Raw genomic sequence first — 23,304 nt, 5'->3', positions numbered from 1 at the left:
TAGATCATACTCTTTGAAAAGTTCTCATCACCCTTTGAAACCAATTGTTCCAATTTGTGATGGGAGGCAACTTAGGCCAATAGGTTCTCGCTACCCCAAGTGCCACATCAAGGCTCTCCCATGAACGTGCATGAAATGTTTCAGTAGTAGGTGGTGGTTCTATAGGTGCTGTCGTGGAGTTTTCCATGTTTTCCATGTGATTCGCAATGGTATGGGGAGAATGTGTAGGAGCTTTTTCAGAAGGTATGAATTAAATGAGGAACTAGAAGCTTCTTGAGACTCTTCCCTTCCGAAGCTGAATGGAATAGATTGAAATTGTTTCGATTTCCAAAGTAACTTTGGAACAAGGGTAGGGTATTCTGGAATCTTCCCTTTGCCACATTCCTCAACTGAGATTGGGGTTGAAGAATTGAATTTGTGTGGTGTAGCGGGAGAGATAGAGGAAGACACCTTACGTTTAGGGACCCAAATTTGATCATTCCCATCATAGTATCCTTGGGGCATCTAACAGGGTTTTAGGAATCCAACGTGATGTGGTCTAGACTTTCTTAGAGCGCATTGTTGATTTTCTACAAGAATGTTTTCTTGAATTAGGTGGAAGAGTTGAAGGAGTTGGAAGTGAGGCCTTTAGGACCCATTGCTATGTTCTCTTAGGCAACTCAGGTTGAGTCCTTGTAGTATTATTGCTTGCTGCAACTATGGGAATTGATACGTTAGGTTCGTGGGCAGCCAATGAGGATGACTTAACGACTTTGGTTTGTGAATGCATATGTCCAAGAAGGGAATGGAAATCTTGTCTCGTTCTGGTTATTTGCCTGGCTTTTCATTTAATGATTTTGAATTCTGTGAACATTGTCTGTATGGTAAGCAAACACAGCAGCCACATAAGCATAGAAGCAGTAGAAGAGATACACATTTGGCACTTGTTCATAGCGATTTGTGTGGACCTATGCCTAACCTATCTCTAGGGGGAGCTTCTTACTTTATGACATTTATAGATGATTACTCGAGGAAAGTATGGGTTTACTTTCTCAAGCACAAGGATGAAGCGTTTAGTGTTTTCAAAACGTTTGTAACATTTGTGGAGAATCAGAGTGGCAAGAAGCTTAAATGCTTACGCACTGACAATGGTGGAGAGTATGTTTCCAATACCTTTCAGGACTTTTGTCAGTCAAAAGGTATAAAACGTGAACTTCTGCTCCTTACAATCCTCCTCAAAATGGTGTTGTTGAGAGGATGAATAGGACCATACAAGAGAAGGTCAGAAGTATGTTGTCTAATGCACAACTGCCAAATGGGTTTTGGGTTGAAGCTGTATCAACAATTGTTCATCTTATAAATAGATCTCCTAGCAAGGTTTTGCAGAAGGATTCAGTGGCAGAGATGGTATGGTCAGGCAAAATGCCCTCATACAAGCACCTCAGAGTCTTTGGCTGTGAGGCATATACTCATGTTCCAAAGGACTTTAGGAACAAACTTGAGCCAAAGAGTAGAAAGTGCATCTTTCTCGGCTATGGTAATTCTGGTGAGATGGGGTACAGACTTTGGGATCCTGAATCCAGAAAGGTTATCCGCAGCAATGATGTTCACTTTAATGAAGCCAAATATCATTCTAAACCAGAGAGGGTTGAGGAGATTAGAAGAGTTGTCTTCCAAGAAGATGGACTTGCACGTGCAAGACAAAATGTCAGGGCTCAAGAGGGGCAAGGACAGGATAGAGTGGAACCACAGGTTGTGGCTGAGCCTCAGCCACATATTTTACGTAAATCGAGATGGATCTCACGACCTCCTGATCGGTTTGTTCCATCTATGAACTATGTCATGTTGACTGATTGCAATGAGCCTTCATGTTACAAGGAAGCAATGCAAATGAAGGACTCCGAGAATTGGCAATTGGCCATGCAGTCAGAGATGACAGCTCTGCATAAAAACCAGACATGGAAGCTAGTTAAATTACCACAGGGAAAAAAGGATCTACCTTGTAAATGGGTTTACAGGTATAAGATCACCGCTCATGATAGTCAACCAAAGTACAAAGCAAGGCTTGTTGCCAAGGGCTTTAAGCAAGAACAAGGCATTGACTTTGATGAAGTCTTCTCTCCGGTGGTCAAGATGACTACATTGAGATGCTTTCTTGCATTGGTTTCCATATTAGATTTGTTGTTGCACCAAATGGATGTCAAGACAACGTTCTTGCATGGTGATTTAGATGTGGAAATTTACATGCAGCAGCCAGAAGGGTTTGTTGAGAAAGGCAAGGAAGATTTGGTATGCCAGTTGTTAAAGAGTCTTTATGGCTTAAAACATTCACCGAGGGCATGGTACCATAAGTTCCACAAGTTTATGCTTTCTCAAGGCTACAAACGTAGTGAGTTCGATCACTGTCTATATATAAAGAAGGCTAAGGATGGCAGTTGGCTGATCCTTATTTTGTATGTGGATGACATGTTGATTGCTGACAAGCACTTGGAAGAAATTTCAGCTTTGAAATCAAAGATGGCAAAATCGTTTGACATGAAAGACATGGGTGAGGCAAGTCATATACTTGGTATGCGCATTGAGAGAGACAGATCAAGGAAGTTGATTTGGTTATCTCAAACATAGTATATTGACAAGGTTTTGCAACGTTTCAATATGGAGAAGGGAAAGGCATTGAGTGTTCCATTTCCACCATATGTGAAACTTAGCAAACAAGATTGTCCTGTGTCTGAGGAAGAACATGCTGAAATGGATAAGATTCCATATGCGTCTGCAGTGGGTAGTTTGATGTATGCAATGATTGCTACTCGCCCAGACATTGCATTTGCAGTGGGAGTAGTAAGTCAATACATGTCAAACCCAGGCAAGAAACATTGGGAGGCAGTGAAAGGAATATTGAGATAGCTGAAAGCTACAAAGAGTATGCGTATATGCTATGGGAGTCAGGAGCTAAGTGTAAAGGGTTTTACAGACTCAGATTATGCAGGTGACTTAGACAACCGAAGGTCTATGTCAGGGTATGTCTTTACATTGGCTGGTGGAGCAGTATCATGGCGTTCGAGATTACAAGATTGTGTTACTCAGTCTACTACAGAGGCTGAATATGTTGCAGCATCAGAGGCATGCAAAGAATCAATTTGGCTTAATCGACTAGTAACATATTTAGGAATCAAAGAAGAGATGCCTGTGTTATATTGTGATAGTCAAAGTGCTATACAATTGGCTCGCAATCTAGTTTATCACTCAAAGACAAAGCATGTGGATGTGAAGTATCATTTCATCAGGGAAATGCTCGAGGATAAGCAACTTCAACTTGTCAAAGTTCACACCACAGAAAATCCAGCTGATCTACTTACAAAAGGACTTCCCTCAGAGAGCTTTGCACATTTTCGCAAGCAGTTAGGTGTAGGGTAGTACATCACTTCTCTACATCTGTTGTATATTAGCTTGTATAGTAGCTTCTCTCACACTTAAAGTACCACATTGGACTTTAAGTGGGAGGTTGTTGGGGTATAAAGCCCAATGTGGTCGCCCAGGTAAGTGGGCGGGCCGCTAGGTATGTACACATATTCTTTTGTTAAAACCTAATAAGAACTCACTATGCTCTACACATTACAGTAGAGCGACTTCACCATATCGTCGTGCTCTTCTTCTCGCACTCTCTCTCGCGTCGCACTTCCGCTCGTACTCCTTCATTCTCTTCAAGTTATTTGCATTTGGCGTTCTAAAGTTATGGATAAATCCAAAGTGGATTCCATTCATAAATGGCCTTCTCCCAAAAATATGGAAGAGCTTTATATTTTCTTGGGATTTCAAGTTTTTATTGACGGTTCATTAAAACTATGCTTGAGTTGTTGCTCCTATGATGGGCAAACCGAAAGCTAAGGGGAAACCTTTCAGTGGGGAGAAGCTCAACATCAAAGTTAGGTCGTTCTAGCTACTACACCGATTTTAGCTATTGTGGACCCCATGAAACCTTTTGTGTTTAAAATGGACGCTAGTAATTGTGCTATTGGAGTAGTCCTTCTACAAGAGGGAAGGCCAATTGCATTTTGAAAGCAAGAAACTTGATTATGCACAACAAAATTATTCTGCTTATGAAAGAGACCTCTGCAATAGCATCTGTTTTGAAAACGTGGCGACATTTTTGTATGGGGCTCAAAGTGAAATTGTGTTTGACCATAAAATAATAAATGCTTTACAAAACAAATTGATTTGAAGGGTCAAAAGGCCAAGTGGACTGAGATTCTTTAAGAGTATGATACTAAGCTTTGATATTGTAATGGGGGATACAATGTGGTAGCTAATGCTCTTAGTCATATCTTCGAGATCAACTCTCTTCTCTTCACAAAACTTCGAAATGGGTTTTTGGAATCTCTAAAGGGTAAATGTGAGCATGATAATGCGTACTCCAAGGTGTGGAGCCATGTCAAAATGAGAGATCCTTCTCACTTCAATGCTGGTAGTGTGTCTATTTCTTCCACATCCAATTCTCCTCTTTCGAGTGATGAGCTGTAAAGATGGAATAATTTTTCCATAGATGATGGGTACTTGCTCCACAAGGGGAGAGTTTGTGTATCGATGGACACATACATTCGGCACCAAATTCCTTATGAATGTCATGATAGTCCTAGTGTAGGACACTCACGCATAAAGAAAACTTATGCACTTGTATGACCACAAGTTTACTACCAAGTTTACATGGGTATGTTCAAGACTATATCTTGCATTGCCAAAAGTCTCAAGTTGATAAAGCAGAGCACCTCACCAATTACGGCGGGGTTCGCAACTAAAAAGCTTCAACAAGTCAAGGAGTTTATCCAAGATCATATGGATATGCTAAAAATTGCTCGTCAAAATGTTCGACAAGCACAAGATCGATATAAAAAGTACGCTGGTGAGAAATGTCAGTAAGTAACCTACATGGAAGGAGAAGAGGTATTTTTATGTATACCAAAACATGGACCAACACTTAAATTATCTCCTAGATATTGTAGGCCTTTTAAAATACTCAAGCGAGTTGGAGATATGGCTTACAAAATTTCTTTACCTGCACATTGTTGTATTTATCCAATTTTTTATGTAAGTCGTTTATGTAAACGCTTGCATAGGGACGACAATGTCATTGATTACTAGATTTTGGTTGATTTCATTGAACCTCCAACCTAGCCACATAAATCCGAGCACATTTTAGACTCTCTCTCTCTCTCTCTCTCTCTCTCTCTCTCTCTCTCTCTCTCTCTCTCTCTCCGCGCCCAAGGGACATTGAGCTATATACAAGACCATTTGGACAGACATCATGGGAAGAAGATCGAAAGGCAAGAGGAGGCATTGAAACCAACTATAAGGAAAAAGATGGCTAACCACTAAGAACGAGCAGACAAAGACAACTTTTAAGAGAGCAACCTGATGACTATGCAAGAAAGGACAATTGAGGGCCCTTATCCCATACCACCCCTGCCCACTGAGATTCCATAGCCAACAAGTCAGACGTGTAGACCCATCAAGATCTTGGACACTGAGAACCGACATCCCCTGGATAGCCCGCTGCTGTTGAGGCTCCTCTCCTCGGTGCACGACCGCTAGAGCTGGTGCCCTCTCCCAACGACAGGGCATGGCCTCCCCTACTCCTGGCGCAAAGAGAAGGCTTACCCTTGGATCACTTAGCTTAATTAACAAAACTTAAGTAGCAATAGTTGAAGTTCTAATTTTACTATATTTCACAACTATTAAGGCATTGATGACCTTAAGTAATTATGTCCACATAGGAATCATGAGAACACGTGATGACATCAAAATGATTGATTAAAGATCTTGGGATTTTCCTCCATCACTATTGTGATGACAGAGTGTCCTGCGTGGATCGTCCCTCCTCAGTCCCTCCTTGTTTTTTGGTTTTTGAGTTATATGTGTAGTGTCATTGTTGCTTTTGTTTTTTTCTTTCTCTATATCCTTATTGCTACCTCTTTGTGTGCTCGTGTATGCTTGTTTGGGGTGGGTCCTCTCTACCAAGTTCTCGTACAACTAGTCTTTGAAAGAGTATGGTCTTGAATATTTGATTCAGGTTTTCACTCCTACCCTCAAGGTCAAGATGTTTCCTTCAGCACCCACCTTTAGCAAATGGACTTATCCTTCAACAAGAACTTCCTTGGTGGTTCACATTTAAAGATGCTCGTGTGTCCTTTTTGGTAACTTGTTGTGGGATTATTGGTGTCTCCGTGTAGCCTTTTCACCCTCATCCTCTTTCTCAATTGATTTCTCCTCTCTATTTAGATATTTGCCGTAAGCTGGCAGCTGGTGTTGGGTGGAGGCTTCTAGGCGAGATTGGGGAGTGCTATTTCTTTCGGGCAACTGTTACTATCTTCACCCTTGCGTTGGCTTTTTGCCACCTTTTTGCCCTCGGAGATCATTGTAATAGGTGTGCTGTTGGTTTGGGGTGCCGGTTTTCCCCCCAGCCTTTTTTGGATTTTTCAACCTTTTAGACGTGCTTATGTGGCTTAGCTGTATCAACGTTTACAAGTTTTTGCCCTTGGGCTTGATGTTTATTTACAACTTTATACTTGCCCTTTATGGATTGGCACCATTTGGGCATCGTGGGGGGCTTTTCAAGGATTACAATACAACCTCTTTGTGTGTGTGTGTGTGTGTGTGAGAGAGAGAGAGAGAGAGAGAGAGAGAGAGAGAGAGAGAGAGAGAGAGAGAGAGAGAGCAAACATGGTTGCCAAGGCAAGGCCAAACAAACAAGTGTAAAAAAAACGCTTGAAGAAATGCACATTTGACAGTGACATGAATTGTGATAGAGCAAGCCATGTGCCGTCTCTTGCCACTGTGCACGTACATTGATCATCTCTTCATGGTAGTGTGGCACAAATAACCTTTCAAGCTTCCAATTCAAAATAGCATGCAAATCCTAAATTTGGTATGGCGCTTGTCTGCGAAGCAACTCTCACTAGGGACTAGTTTTAGCAGGTCAAAAAGTATAGGCCCAAGGAAACGGCCAGTGTGAAAGAGTATGGAACATATGTGATATGTGTCGTATGCTTCAAACTTCAAAGAATGGTCAGCCAAAGTTGAGAAATTTGACTGGACAACAAATTGCTTGTGCCAAGTCAGCAGACGTGGAGGATGAACTTTCAATTTCTCACACCACAGCCACGCCTTTCACGCCTACATTTGCAACGAGGAGGAAAATACATCAAAAGTGCGCAACGTCGACGCAGCCCTTTCCCGTCCCTTGTTTCATCATTCCTCTGCTGCTCGAGTAAGCTCCCATTCCTCTTCCTGCGGCTCAAATGTGTTAAATGCTAGCATTTCGTTAACGATCTGCAGAGCATTTTTGTGGTACACCAATCAACGTAGACTTTTCAGGGTTTTTGATCTGAAATACTTCTGCCCAAATGAGCTTAGAGGCTTGCATCCGCCCTGTAAGCAGTGGGCTTCATGGAAGAGAAATGCATGCTCAGTTGGGCTCTTCTAAGTTTTTTCCAGCATGTGTAGAGAAGAGATGTAGGGCCGGAAGTCTGAGGCTTGCACAGATGCTTTCCCATGCCTTAAGCGTTAAGGGAAAAGGTTCTCGCAGACAAGGGTTTGTTGTTCAGGCTGCCACTGTAGTCCCAACAGAGAAAACTGCCAAAGTTAAGGATCTTGTGCTGCAACCGGTTAAAGATATTAGGGGAAAGTTGAAGCTTCCTGGATCAAAGTCGTTGTCCAACAGGATTCTGCTCCTGGCAGCACTTTCAGAGGTGATTCTTGACATATTCAGCTCCTTATTGATAATTCACAGGCAGCTTCCACAATGTTGTCTGATTTGGGGCATTCAAAATATATCTTTTTTGTCTTTCATTTGATGAGCAGCTACATGATTTATCACTTGCAGGGAACCACTGTCGTGGAGAACCTACTTGATAGCGAGGATGTGCGATTTATGGTAGGAGCTCTCAAGACTCTTGGATTGGATGTGCAAGAGGATTTTTCTACAAACCAAGCAACCATTGTCGGCTGTGGTGGCCATTTTCCGGTTGGTGCAACAGAGCAGTCAATCCTTCTCTTTCTTGGGAATGCTGGAACTGCAATGAGACCCCTAACAGCTGTTGTCACTGCAGCAGGTGGACGAGCTAGGTGATCTCCCTTGACTGGCTCTCTTTATTTGCTGTTTTGAGGTTGAAGTAATCGCTCTCATGTTTGTTGATGTGTGCACATTAGCTACACGCTTGATGGGATTCCTCGTATGCGCGAAAGACCAATTGGAGATCTAGTGGATGGCTTGAAGCAGCTGGGGGCTGATGTAGACTGTATCATGGATACAAAGTGCCCACCAGTTCTAGTTAAAGCGGCTGGAGGCCTGCCAGGAGGAAAAGTATGTGCTCTCAACTCCCTTAAACTTTTTGAGTGTGATTCTATTTTTTGGCCTGTGTTGAGACAATTCAATAATGCAATTCAATGTTGGGGAAAATGGTGCCTTGAATTGAAATTGGCTCTATCAAGGAAATAAATGATACTCCAGCTGCTGGAATACGGGTAAGGAGAAGAACATTATATGCAAGTATGTTTAGCCTATGGGAATGTCCTTTGAATGGTGGGTGAGGTCAACACCTTTCAGGATAGGTGTTCTCAAGTGCAATTCACAAGCTTGTAGTCAGGTATTTGAGTATGCGAAGCATAATTTACAGCCTCCCCGGACCCCTTTGTGTGCCCTGCGGGATCAGAGTGCAGCAAAGTTGTGGTAACACAGAAGTATAGAAGAGAGGAGAAGAGGAGAGAAAGATGTAAGAGAAAGAAGATGGAGAGGGAGGGAAATGGGACAAACCTTTCGAGGCAATCTCTGAACAAGAGAAGTATACAAAGCTCTGCCAGGTCTCTGCAATCTGCCAAACATGGGGCACCTCCCCCCTCTCCTATGTAGGGGTGCTCACGAGTTGCCTGACCCAGCCAAAATACCCCTCGACCCCATAGATTTGAGAAATATGGAATATGAAGGTACACCAGGTCAAAAATAGGGCGCCCTCTGCAAGTGGCTTCAGAAAAGGACAGATTGGACAATACTTGGGCAGTGACCAAGGCCGACGCGTGGGGGAATGACCTCACAAAGCTGGGCACTGCCACAAAGAAGCCTTCTCAATAGATCTAGACAGGAAATCTAAGAGGTGACCTCAAAACTTTTAACACCCCCTCTCAAATTGTGGATGCACAACAAGATAAGGGAGTCGAGAGCCTCGAGAATGAAGAAGGAATCTGACAAGTTTAGACCATTATGTCATCTAGCACACCACCTCTCAAGAGAATCTTGCAGGACACCATGATAGAACATTCTGCCAATCAATGTCAATTAAATGTGCACACCTGCCATTGGCGTTCACCAGGTGGGAGGTCCTAGGAACTTGCGTTAGCCATAGAGGCTAGCGCTCCCACTGCTTGACACCATTCTGTGTTGGCATGTCATCAATAGCTATAGTTTAAAGGAAGAAAAGTAAATCGGTAGCATCTCCTCTTGGAATGAATCAAGCCAACCTGCTCCATAGTCTGGCTCTCAATGCTAGAAGCCAACACGCATGTGTTCCGTGACTGAGTATCAAGATACACATTCTTTGGCTCGTCTTCCACACCATCCTCCAAAGTCTGGATAGGTCCCTCTAGGCTTTGTCAAGGAAGTAGGAGCAACCACTTGAGCATGGTGTTGAGTACTCCAAATAATTATCCACCAATTTTCCCACCGAGGACTATCTGCTAAGTCGTTTGTCTCCAATCAAACTTCCAGGAGCTGTTATGGGTCCGTTTAAAATAGGAATCTAGAAAATATCTTTGTTAACCCGTTCCTCATCAAGTAGTTCACTACTTGAATCATTTTACACTTATTACATCCCACGCAATCTTGGATCTGTCTTCACTCTTTAAAAAAGATGTCTTGATTCTAAAATTTCCTTCCAATTGGAAGAGGCTTGATGTGCCTACATTTTGGGTTCACAGTCCTCCTCTACGTCCACCATTTTGACAACCATTTGGATTGAGCTGCTGCATACTCTTCGTAGTCAGTGGGATTCTTGAGCCGGCTCCTCCAGGGCAGCGGAGCAACGTCGATGCGTCTTTCTTCAAACATGGGAGAGGTCGTTAATTTTTTTCCGTCGGGATCATGGTCTCATTATGTGGCATTAGGCACCCCCACAATGGTTTATTCTACACTCATCGTACTGACCACCTTGATGTTTACATAGCCTACACATTGTTACCCGGCTTTTGTACATCTCTCGGGGATAGGCCATTGGGCATTTCCAGAGGTCTCTTACGTACACAGAATACAACCCCTTTTCTCACCGAAAAAAATTTCCCTTCATAGCCTAGCGCCTCTCTTGGTCCCACACTCACACTCATTCAATTCTGATCTGTACCAACATATCTAACTTTTGTACTTGTACAAACCAAAAGTCTTAATCTTCTAAATATTGTTCTTTTATCAATCGAAAATAAAGTTACGAAGAGATTTTGCAAATCCTTGAAATTATGTCTTCACATGAACTAATTATGTTCGTGCCTTCCCCTTCTTAGCTCTCCTTTCTTCGGCTGCTTTGTCTTCCCCCTTGGTAGGACACTCTCCAAAAATATGCCCGTGTTCTCCACTAGTGAAACGCTTGCTTGGCTTGAGCCCATACCAATCTCTGCTCCGAAGTCAGCTTCGCTTTGCTTGATTCGGCTTACCTTTTGCCAAACCTTTTCTTCTTTTGCTCGTCTTGTAATTCGTCTTTGGAATTTTCACCATGAAACGTCAATTTCTGAGGGAGCAATGCATAGCCATCCATGCATGGGCCGCCATCCCCCGTATGCTTGAGGCATTTTTATTTGGACAATGCTTTTTGTAACTTGAGAGTTGACTCTTGAGACAACCCACAACAGTATCTCTCCATCTATTCTTCAAGGTTGACCATTCAAAAGGAAGCCACCCGAAAAAAATGTATCCATAACCATTGGTTGTATGTTTAAAGAGTATCTGTCTTCTTCTTGCGCAAGTGGTTCCATGCAATCATAATCTATGCCTCATATGCTGGTGTCAACCATAGGGAAGCAAACAATTGTTTGAATTCTACCCATGTCCGTGGTGCCCGTCCATGTAACAACAAAGTCGACCACCATTGCTGTGCTGCTTTTTGGATTTTGAATACAGCAAGTGCTTTCTTCTCGTCCTGAGGCCTTGAAAAGGTATCGAGTTTCATTCTTTGTAATCCCTTTGTTTTTCCATAGGACTCGATGGATCATACACGGCGTAAAAGTGTATTTAATATTACCCTTTGTGCCTAAAGTCGTGCCAAAGTAGGATTGTCCTCTTTGGTGTCACTTGCGCATGGCTCGTGGAAGGGGATGATCAATCCTCCGCTGAAAGCGAAAACGAAGGGGAAAAACAACCAAAGCGTCAAGTAACAACAAGGCATCTAATTCAGTGGCCAGTTATCAAGGGATTTCTAGGCAGGAGCCAAAAGTCAATTTGGTCTGCCTCCAAGGGGGATCTGTCCATGGGGAGCAGGTGCTTTAGAACCTTCTGGCACAAGTGCTTTTGCAGCATATGGAGCACGTATGGAGCAAGGAAGGCAGACTTTATGAGAGGGATGCATGGCACAGGAATACCCTTATGATTTCCATCAACGTGGGGTAGATAGTACGCATGGAGGAGGGATGACTCCACTTTTTTTTTTTCCGAGAAAGATCCTTCTATTAGTTAATGAAAGCTGCCCATAGGGCTATATCCACCTCTGCAAGAGAGGGCTACAACAAACATGATGGGAAGACTCTCCCAATGAAAAAACAACATATATACAATGGGGCTAAATCAAGAGATGGGAGGAGGGAAAAGCCACACAGGTGGACAGTAGTGCCATCTGAGCACCCCCTGGACCATGGAGTAAAACGGCCCAGGGTGCCAAAGACGAAGGAAAGCCTCGCGGCGCTCCCGCATGCGGTCGGAGCTGCCCTGTAGTCCCTCAAGCTGTCCTCTGAGAGTATGGATCAGCTCTAGCCAAAAGTCACGAACAGTCTCTGCTGGTGGTACAAGGCGAGCCTCAAAGATGCGGAAACAACGGGCCCGCCAGATGAACCAGAGAGCTAGGCCGCTGATGAGCTCCCAACACTCCGCTCTCTCACTGCTCCACTCCTGTGGAGTAAGGTCTGTAGCAGGCTGGAGTGTAGGTCGACCCCCCTGTATCACTATCATCCTGCTGGTGGAAGATAGCTCAAACTGAAGTGCCGGGCCCGTGAGGGTGGACCAAGCCGCCGCCCCCCAAGTGTACTGTCGAACCGTGGAGAGGGCAGGCATCAGCCGAAGAACTCGTAGCCACACCTGCTGGGCCGAGGGACAGTCCCAAAGACAGTGTCGCTGACTCTCCACCAACTGGTCACAGGCTGTACATGCGGCCGAGAGACCACTATGTACAAGCTAGCTCCCTACTGCTGTGGCTCTGTGTGCAACCAACCACTGGAACAAGGTGACGCGCCTCGGCTGTCTGGAGTCCCACAGCCTCTGCCAAAAAGCTGCCAAGAACTCAACTGTGAGACCCTCTTGCTGCCAATGACGTGTTGCAGCGGGGCGGGCCTCTCTCTGTGCTGCAAGTATATGACGTCCAAGCCGAACAGTGTACTGAAAGAAAGGGACTCCTGGGCGGTCTGCAGAAGAGAATGGGTCCCTCCATAGCCACTCACCAGGATCCCACTGTACTCGTGCCAGTGGACAGCACTCCCAAGCCCATAGCCTCCAGTGTCCTGTCTCAAGAGCTGCTGGGTCAGGGTCTATGACGCAAGTCCTCCCAGAGATGCCCACAACTCGGATCCTCTGGAAACAACACTCTGCTACCTGCGGGGCCTCTACTGCAACTCTCTGTAATCGTCCCCCACCCTGAAGCTCGAAGAACAGGGCTGGGACAGTCTCTGAGCAAGCCCTGACTGAAATGAGAACCTCCAGTCGTGTGAAGGCTCCCATCCACCGGGGTGCTACTGGCTCGAGAGGCGTGAGCCAATCAGCTGGAACTGACTCTGAGATGTCCTGACACATGCTCTGAACCCCTCTCATGCCCTGTAGCTGGACAACCTGCACCTCCTCTGACAAACCTGTGAACTCTAGCCAGTCACCTAGAGCAGCGCGCCTGCTGCCATGGGACCCCAAGAAACATGAGGCCTACTCCCAACCAAGTGGCACTCTCTGAGTGCTAACCATGGGGTTCCAGACGAGGGGCTGCCGTAGGCGCTCCTCCGTGCACGTCGGCTGTCGCTGCTCTAGGCCACGCCGCAATAGCTCCCAAGCCCGAAGCAAACTCACAGCGAATCGGTCCTCCAGTCTCCTGCTCAAACCAACTCGGCGCAACTCTGTAAAGATCCATCTGGTCGAAGGTTGCCAAGGGCCTCCTGCCTGAGGCACCCTGGCACGAAGCCTCTGCAACAAGAACTCCTTCCAGGGCTCCTCGCCTGGAAGAAGTCCTCTGACGACGAACTTCCCAAGAAGGGCTCTGCTCTGCTGTGCTGGATCAATGATCCCAAGCCCTCCCTGAGAACAAGGAAGTGTGATGACCGACCAAGCCACCTTGGCTCGGGCAATCTGAGTGTCGCGACCAGACCAAAGGAAGTTCCTGATCAGCCTCTCTACCTGGCTGATGCAAGAACTCGAGAAGATCCAGCAAGAAGTGATGTACCACATAGTCGCCAACAACACCTGGTTGGCAACTACTACTCTACCAGCCAGCGAAAGTCGTGCTGAGCTCCAATGTAACAGCTTTCTCCTGATGGACAGGAGAAGAGGAGCAATCTGCTGCTCGGGGGACAAATCCAAACCAACCTGACAACCCAAGTACCGAACTGCAGTCCCTGGAGGAATCCACCTGAAACCCTCTCCTGGCATCCAATCTGGCACAGGAGCACTACCAACTGAGAAAGCCACTGTCTTTCTCCAGTTGATCAGTGCGCCCGATGCACAGCAGAAGGTCTCCAAAGCCTGCCCACATCTGTGTAAATTGGCCTCCTGGCCCTCTAAGTACAAGGCTGAGTCGTCGGCAAACTCAGCGTCCAGAAGCTCATCTCCCGTATAGGGAGTGCTAAGCCCCTCAAACCAACCTGCTGTGACACCAAAAATCTGCTCATCGCCTCCGCATAGAACAGAAAGAGAAAGGGGGCAAGAGGACAACCCTGTCTGACCGATCGTGTGAGCATGAAGCGCTCACCTCTACCTCCTGCCAAAAGCACCTGACTGTGGGCCTGTCTGTACAAAGCTGACACCCCTCTGATCCAAGCCTCTGAGAAGCCCATCCTGCGTAGCGTGCCCTCTAGAAAGTCCCAGTCAACTCTGTCGTATGCCTTCTCAAAATCGAGAAGAAGAATCACAAGGTCCTCCCCACGGAGCCGTGCAAGGGCAGAAGGCTCCCAAAAAGTGAAGATGTTGTCAAGGATACTGCGTTCCTTGACAAAACCTGTCTGAGTCCCATGTATAAGGCTCTCCAAAAGTGGCTGATCCTCAAACTCAGAGCCTTGGCAAGAATTTTGTAGGCTAAGTTGAGAATGGTGATGGGACGCCACTGTCGAATCTCATCCAAGGAGCCACCGTCCTTTGGAATGAGGTAAATCAGGCCCTCACTCATGCTATCCGGCATCACTCCTGTGTGCAGAATGTACTGAAAGGCACTACAAAGATCTGGGCCAAGCAGGTCCCAGTACTCCAAGAAGAAGCTGAAAGTCAGCCCATCCTCACCTGGACAGCTACCACGAGGGAGGGCCCTAAGAGGCGTGTGCATCTCCTCAAGCTGAAGAGGTAACTCAAGCCTCTGCCGCATCTCCTCAGTCACAAGACAAGGCATCTGTGCCCAAACCTGCTCCCTGCATGCATCCTGTCTCTCTGACTCGGGCTCAGCCGACAGTAGCTCACGGTAAAAGTCAGTAGCAACTGCACGCATATCCTCTGGCTCACAAACAACTGACCCATCGGGTCTCCTCAACTGATTGACCTTGGCATGCGAGTGCCGAGGTCCCACTGTCTCAAAAAAAACACCTGTCACTCTGTCACCCACCTGAGTCCACTGAGATGCCTGTCGGTGGAAGGCAAACTCATGGCGCCTCTCCTCTGTGCAAGCAAGCTCCTGTCGAGCCTGCTGTAGCTGCTCCTCCAACCATGGACTGTCTGGATGCTGCTCCTGCATCCTCTGTAGTGAAGCAATGCCTCGTCTGAGACGCTGCTCCTCCTCTCTCGCTGCAGCCCGTCGAGCCAAAGACTCCTGGAGAAAGAAGTGGCTAAGCTGAGCTAGGCCCGAGGCCACTCTGTCTGCAGGTGGAGCCTGGCTGTCCATGCCCTCTGTCCATAGAGCCTCGACCCTCTCTCTGAGTGCTGAGTCCAACAAGACCCGCCCTGGGATGCGAGGCATCGTGCTCCCACTCCTCTGCCTGTCTGCCACTGTGAGGATCACTGGTGCATGGTCCGAGAAGGATGTCCCTGCCAGGATGCCCACTGATCCCCCCAAGTCACTGAAATGGTCACTAGTGTAGAAGCGATCTATGCGCGATAGATTCACTCCTCCCACTCTGCGGTCCGATCTAGAGAAGGCAAGACTCTCTGGAGGCCTCACAAAGCCAGAATGCTGCCATGTATCCGAGACCCTCAACGTCATACAAAACCTCTCCCAAGCTGCTAACTCGACTCCATGCAAAGTAGCATGGCTGCCTCCGATCCTGTCAGAAGGGTCCTCCAACATGTTGAAGTCCCCTCCTACACACCACTGGTCAACCTGTGGCAAAGACTCAACAATCTGTGACCAAAACTCTGTACGAGCACTCGCCACATTGGGCGCATAGATGTTCAGGAAACCCACAAGGCTACCCTGAACCTGCATAGTAATCCACTGAGCTCTGCCTGGTACAATAATCCCTCTGCCCACAATGGCCTGCTGTAATGAGTCCGCAATAGTCATACATACCCCACCCTGGATGCCTCCAGGTCCAAAAGCAGCTGACCAAAAGGTATCATAGCGTCCACGCAAAATCTGACCACATCGCCGAATGCGGCTCTCAGACAAATGGTGCTCCTGAAGCATAAGGAGATCAATCTCTCCTCCCACAAGGCAACGCTGAAGCTCCTGACGCAATCGGCCCCGCTGTCGCTGAAACTGGGGCCCACCTAGTCCCTGCACGTTCCACGAGACGATCCTCATGGGGAGCGAGAGAGAACAGATGCTGCCGCAGCAGCAAGACGAGCTATCTTCGAAGCAGGCTTGGATGGGGAGTAATCCGCATCCGAGCGTCCTCTAGATAGGCGAGACTGCAGTGAGTGCCTGGTCCAAGCCCAAGTAGAGCGAGCCGTGCGTAAAGCAACCTCCTCTGTCCAGGAGTCCTCATGAATGATTACATAGCAAGGCAAACACTGCGTATCAGCAAAAAAGTACACCACAATGTGTCTACATCCTGCTGAATCTGGGGGTGTCACCGCAAACTTGGCCAGTGGCCACAAAGTCTGCAGCAAATCTGTAACGCCAAGTTCTCCCATGTGGTGAGAGAACTCGAGAACCTGTGTATGCAACCATCCCACCACTGAGTCGAGGGACCACTCTGTCTCAGTCCTGCCACAGACGGGGAAGGAGAAACCAACTGCTGAGTCCAAGGCCTCTGTCCCCCTAGCGGCGAGGAACAAAGCGTGGACTCTGAAGCAGGCTGCCTCGTGGTCTGCTGCGGAATCGCCAAGAAAACGAGTAAACCCGTAATCGAAGAAATCCCAGCGGCGTCGGAGGTCAAAGCTCGCCAAACCACGAGGGATAGCTGCAAGAGGAGATGTCTGAATCTGCAGTGGGGGCCGCATGAAGGGCTGACCCTCTCTCGCTAGGCGACTCGTGGTGAAGGCGCTGCCAAGAGATCTCCTGGCCGCCGGCAAGGGTCCAGTCTCCTGAGCCGACTGTGGTACTGAAGCAGGAGGAGGGGGAGAAGGGGCTCGGGGGGGGCGGGGGAGAGGAGAAGCGGGGTGGGGCGGCAGAGACATGGGGGGGGGCGAGGTGGGGAGTGAGCGGTAGCAGAGGGCGGGGGAGGGCATGAGGAGGAGGAGGGGAGATCGGAAGGCTGAGCGGCTGGCGAGGGTGAAGCGGAGGTGGAGGCTGGCGTAGGGGGCTCCTCCTGCTCAAGAGGACCAAAGCGGTTCCCCGTGGGAACCCACTGCTGCTGAGTAGGCACCTGGGGGCCACTCTGAGTGCCAGGCTGTCGCGGTGGCCACTGGCGTCGACGGCCACGGGCCTGTTGCCACCCCTCCTCCGTTGGAGCCCCAGGCTCGGAGGGTGGCGCTGAATCTGTGCTCTGTGTTGCTGGCTGTGGCTGCGGCCCAGCCTTGGTAGGCTGGGACTGAGGCTGGGGTGCGGGTCGTGGTCTCCTCCGTGGACAGGCCTTCGCTAGGTGGCCCATCTGTCTGCAAATGAAGCACTGGTTCGGGAGACCCGAGTACTCCACACTCTGTCTAAACCAACCCCCACTCACCCGAGGCAGAAGGATGACCTTCGGGAGCGTGTGGGTATCTTTGACCAAAACTCGAACTGAAGGGATGCCAGCCGCCTTGGCAGCTACTGATGCTGCCGTACGAGGTGTCTCCAGGACAGTTCCGATGGCGGAGCCAATCCTGGAGAGAAGTGGAAGGTACTCCCTCCGTAAACCCGGAAAGCAGACTGAGATGGGGATGTCCGCCTCCTCTACTAGCACATCTGAAGACGGGTCAAAACCATGTCGCCACTGTCGAAAGTGGGCGCGTGCTGCTCGGATGGCCAATGGACTCATAGCTATGACCTTGGAGGCCATCTCGGAAGTCTCGAACTCAATCTGGTAGTACCTCCGTCCGAGAATCTGGACATCCAAGATCTTGCCCACCTCTGCGAGGAGGCGGGCCTGGAGAAGGTCTCGCAGCTCTCCTCTGCTGGGACGAGTGCCGAGAACCTTGCAGATGACAGAAGTCGCCTGCAAGCGTTCTACCTCTGTGGCAAGGCTCGCTTGCTCTGCCGGCGTAAGAGCAAGTCTAATGGTGGGCTCAGCGGGGTCGGGCGAGGGGGCTTCAGGCGAGTCCCTCTGGGTGAAGCTGGAGCCTCCATCTGTGTCTACTGCTGAGTCGAAGAAGCGGGCGGCGAAGAAGAAACCTGCAAACAAGTCAGCCAGACACTTTTCCGAAGAGAAAGTGCTGCCGAGCCAGGCGCAGAGGGCCTTCGGGAGCGAAGAGGATGGGGGGGGGGGGGGGGGGGGGGGGGGGGGGGCGATGAGGAGACAGCGAGGGCAAAGAGGGCAGCTGTGCAATGTGCGGGTGCACAAGCAGCAACGAGCGGGGGGGATGGAGCGGGGAGGGCAGAGCGAGAGGAGGGCAGCGGGCTGCGGCAGCCAAAGGGCAGCGCGCAAACAGGGGGGGGCAGCGGGCTGCGGCAGCTAACGGGGCAGCGCGGGCAGATAGGGGGGGGCAGCGGGTGGGTTGAGAGGCAGTGCGCAGGGGCTGAAGGGGGTGGGGGGGCAGCGAAGGGGCAGCGGGGGAGGGAGGGGGGGGGGGGGGGGAGGAAGCGATGGCGCAACAGCAAAGGGGGGGGGGGGGCGAGCAGCAGTAGCGAGCACCGCAATCGTCACTTCTAGGTCCCGTCGATCAGGGATGACTCCACTTGTAGCATAGGTATTGCATGGTTCATCCAACTTTACAATCTCATTATCAATTATTGCCCCAGGGGCATACCCACGCTAAATCTCCTCACAGCTTCTCACATTTGGTGAGGGATAGTTGCATCCGTCCACACAAAATTCGTTTAGGGGCTCTAATGTGGGGAGCTCCATCCCTTTCATGGGGAACTGTTTATGAACAAGGACATATTCTTAAGATTTACTCTCGCCCTTCCCTTCTTTCATCCCCACAATGGGAACTTGTAAGGGAAGGACGAGAAATGAGGAAGGGAACTCAGAAAACCGCAAGGAGAAGTGACCCTTGGGCCTGAAAACTGACATTAGTATGTACCTTTGCACAAATTTTTAGCTCCTGTGCTCCCTGGTGTTGCCTCTCTTGCTCAGTTGGAGTCTGCAAGTTTGTGCGGGGTTGACTAGTAGTTTCCTCGGGCTATAGTCAACCAATAGGGCCTCAAAAGGTTGTCTAGACGTTTGCAGGTGCACATTGCACTCTGTAATTGTGTGGTTTTTTCAACTGTATTTGTGTGGGAAAACAATGCAAATTCTGTAGCCTTGTGGACACTGGATGACACAGTTTACTTTGTCTTTTATCGGTGAAGGGGTTTCAAAGTCTTGACTTTGAGGCATATTGTATCTTGCATGCCATGTTTCTACTGGGAGTGTTTGAACTTTCGTAGTTTGGGCATCAGAGGGGGAATAATCAATTTGGTGACTGGCCAGCTCATTTTCCCCATAGTATAGGCAGTTAGTGTTCGTCTCTTGAGCAGATCTATGGTTAACTTTGCAACAAAAAAAGCTTCATCGTGCAGCCGCGCACATGAACGATTTCGAATGTAATGAGGCGACAAAGTACCATGTGTTGAAACTTGAGTTGTTTACGCTGATGCTGCTTATGCTGCTCATTAGAGTTTCCACTACAATAGCCATTTCTGCTGAAACCTGCTGCCCAACAAAACTCTTTTTTTTGAAAGATCTAACTTGAGGAGTAGGGGATTCAGCAAGTCATGAAGAGATCTTGGAAATTTGAACGATTGTTTGCTTGGAATGTTTGCTTACTTTTCTGATCTTGTGTGCAGGTGAAATTGTCTGGTGCTATTAGTAGCCAATATTTGACGGCTTTGCTGATGTCAGCTCCCTTGGCACTTGGGGATGTCGAGATTGAGATAGTAGACAAACTAGTATCTATACCTTACGTGGACATGACTCTGAAACTGATGGAACGGTTTGGAGTGAAAGCAGAGCGAGATGATGATTGGCAAAAGTTCACCATTAAAGGCGGTCAGACTTACAAGTAGGCGATGCTAACAACATCTTTTCTTTGCTTGTGTTGTTTTGCATTAGGTATCTCATGATTCTTCATTAGGTCTCCGGGACATGCGTATGTGGAAGGGGATGCATCAAGTGCCAGTTATTTTCTTGCTGGTGCTGCTATCACTGGAGGCACGGTTACGGTGGAGGGCTGCGGAACGAGTAGTCTGCAGGGAGATGTGAAGTTTGCAGAAGTGCTGGAGAAAATGGGAGCAAAAGTCAAGTGGACGGAGCACAGTGTGACTGTCTCTGGAGCACCCATCGACCCTTCTTCAGGGAAGAGGCTGCATGGCATTGATGTCAACATGAACAGCATGCCTGATGTTGCGATGACTTTGGCAGTTGTTGCCTTGTTTGCAGATGGTCCTACGGCAATTCGTGATGGTAAGCTGTTAGAAGCAAAGTATTCTACATGGCACTCTGCATTTAGTAGCGATTCCTTCTATCCTTCGTGCATTTTTCTTTGATGCTGTCTACTTTACTGTCATTGAGATTTTAGCTACTTTCTTGTTTTTGTCTGTCCTGTTTTAATTTGTCTTTGGTTTATTGGATTTGTTGTGTATGCTATTCAAGGTACAAGACTCTCTTGAGCTTTCTCGAGTGATGTGTCCACCCACACCTCTCTCTCTCTCTCTCTCGCACCCCCCCCCCCCCCCCCCCCCCCCATAGATCCCATCATACACCAAGGTTCTCTCTTTATTTTGTACCAGTTTGGACTGTTTTGTCTTTTCCGATAGATGGAAGACATACACACACGTACACTTGATTTGTCTCATAGGTCGACTTCGGCCTCACATAGGCGTTAAAAAATCTTTATCCTCTCTCTCTCTCTCTCTCTCACACACACACACACACACATTTATCCTTGCAAGTCGCGAGAATCTCATTGTGTGTTCTGGTGCAGTTGGGAACTGGCGAGTCAAAGAGACGGAAAGAATGGTTGCCATATGCACAGAACTGCAGAAGGTGAGACTGGCAATTTACACGGGCATAATGGTGAAAGGTAGCCAAGAGCTATTTTACAGATTTTTTGAAAATTTCCGTCCGTTAATGTGAGATTTTTTGGTGCAGCTTGGTGCTAGTGTTGTGGAAGGACCTGACTATTGCATTATTACACCTCCTAAGGGTCTGATCCCGGCAGTCATAGACACATATGATGACCATCGAATGGCCATGGCATTTTCTCTTGCTGCATGTGAGAATGTGCCAATCACTATCAATGACCCAGGCTGTACTCGGAAGACCTTTCCTGACTACTTTGAGGTTTTTGAAAGGATGGCACAGCATGTGTAAGCATTACTAAAGCTACACTCTCTTCCAATGCACAATCATTGGTATCCTCCAGGTGTTACCTATGTCCATTGCTTCGATGTATTTGTTGTATACTGTTTCAGGCATAGTTTATCTCCCTTGTATGCTGAGTTCACTAACATGAGCTTTACAGAACCCACTTGGGTGCATATTTGAGCGCTCTTGGACACGACCGATGAATAAATGAAATAATTAACTTGAAACTTGTATAAGAACCTTCCGAAATTTTGCAAAATTCATTGTCTTGAGCTCCACTTCAACTTGTAGGACCTTTTTGAAGGGACTATATTGGTGTGTTCATGTATAATGTCCATGCTTTGTGATGGCTGCTATACAATGTGCAATTTTGATCATGTCTGTGGCAATTTATACATTTACTATATATCTAGTAATCACATAATTAGTTTACTATGATGCGATCTTGTTTTAGTTTGAGCTAAGTGGTGTGTATGGTATTGAATCAATCTTTTGAGAAAAGAACCTTTTGTAAGAAGAATTCAACAAGGGTTTGTTGTGGTGATTGCCAAAGGGGAAGCGCTGCTAATAATTGTTATTTAAATCACAAGTGCGCTTTTTCAGATAAGTTTCTTAACGATCTTCATTATAAATTTTTTTTCCGTCTCTTGTTAGGTCAATAAAAGCTTGTTTGAATCCTGTTTTGGACCATTGGGCTTGTGCCAATGGTGTATGCTTACTGCAATTCCTACCACCTATTTTCTCATATTTGGCTATAAACCTTAGGCAAAATAGGCGATACACAGACCAGGAAGAATGCTTTACTTTGAAGTTGAATTTCATGAATGGGCAGCGCGTAAATTTCGAATTCTGCATGTCTGTATTCGAACCCGAGTATTGAAGGATGGTTTTTGTTGCTCTGTGTGCTACTGCCAGTAAATGCAGGAACGAATCTGTGAGGGTGCTCTTGAACCACCCTCAAGTTGCTATATGTGGATAATAATTGCAAGATTCAAAGTGAGTAGGGAAGACATGCAAAGTTTACGGTATATCAGCTTTTTGTCACAGCTCAAGCTATAAACTAGCTTTGGCTAAAATGCAATGTAACAAGCTATAATTACGGATAGTTTAAATGAGGGAAACTTTTAGGATTTGGGCCAAGCAAGGTCGTTAGGTACTTAGGATGCTCATTATTAAGTCTAAAGCTTATTGCCTTGAAGCACATTCTTCATGCATTTCCGATACATGGGGTCACCATAATTAGTTTCTTCAATGTAGACTAGTCGGAGCAAGCTTTGATTAGAAGAAAAGATGAACCATGGGTATCCCAATTCCTGTGGAGAAAATAAAGAATTCTAGAATAGTCAGACTCTAGAATGGCAGAAATTGAATGGACAAGCCTATTTTATCTAGCCAAGTTAAGATCAAAGGCTCCACCCATTTGCAATATATGGTCAATATGAAGAAGTAGTGTACAAAGTAGTTCCTCTTATGGTTAAGAAAAGTAGCAAAATGAAAGACATGAACCTCGCTATGGAGTATAAAATAATCTAGCAAAAAGAATCAAGACTAAAGCTAAGGTTAATCGCATACATCATGACAAGAAGCTCTTGCGTCTTCTTTGGCCGCCAATGGAACCTTACATAGTGCGAATTGCCATCATCTTCTTCTCGCGCTACCAAGTGGGCCTCCTGAAGGTGCTCACATGTGCTATTCATGTGTTGTGTGAATGCCCCCCCCCCCTTCCCTTAAAAACATTCTTTGGTTTCATTTATAAAGACTTAAAATGTCTCCCTTAACGGCTATTTCGTCCACTAAACCTTGTTCTCACAACCATGGGATATGCACATTCTATCATCTCAATTGAATCAAATGAAACTACATTTTCTAATATCTCAACTGCTTGCTTCAATAGAAAACGAACAAATTACAAGAAGCAATCGAAAAAGATCATCCTAATGTTAAAAAACACTGGAATGCTCTCGATTGGGAGCCTCTTTCCCTTCTTCATAAATTTGCATAAAAGCATCTATTATGTTTTCATTCTTGTTCTGCATTTTGATCAATAACTTCAAAAGGTTTTGCCATTAGGTTTTACTTTGACATTGTACATGCTCATGT

The 23,304-nt window shown here is 47.0% G+C and overlaps 1 protein-coding gene across 1 annotated transcript; it reads left to right on the top strand.

Annotated features, from left to right (window-relative positions):
- The first annotated feature begins 7,007 nt into the window (after positions 1 to 7,007).
- LOC147433736 (3-phosphoshikimate 1-carboxyvinyltransferase 2-like) lies at positions 7,008 to 21,482 on the top strand. The gene is made up of 9 exons (XM_086490365.1): positions 7,008 to 7,240; positions 7,348 to 7,403; positions 7,468 to 7,721; positions 7,856 to 8,097; positions 8,182 to 8,335; positions 19,686 to 19,900; positions 19,973 to 20,301; positions 20,822 to 20,883; positions 20,989 to 21,482. Exons 1-9 carry the CDS (start codon positions 7,008 to 7,010, stop codon positions 21,208 to 21,210), a joined length of 1,767 nt encoding a protein of 588 aa, XP_086346491.1. The 3' UTR covers positions 21,211 to 21,482.
- The last annotated feature ends 1,822 nt before the right edge of the window (positions 21,483 to 23,304 follow it).

Source organism: Adiantum capillus-veneris, chromosome 19 (assembly GCF_014529385.1).
Source record: "Adiantum capillus-veneris isolate H3 chromosome 19, ASM1452938v2, whole genome shotgun sequence".
Taxonomy (NCBI): Eukaryota; Viridiplantae; Streptophyta; class Polypodiopsida; order Polypodiales; family Pteridaceae; genus Adiantum; species Adiantum capillus-veneris.
The sequence above is the reverse complement of the archived record's forward strand: the minus strand, read 5'-3'. Positions and strand labels throughout refer to the sequence as shown.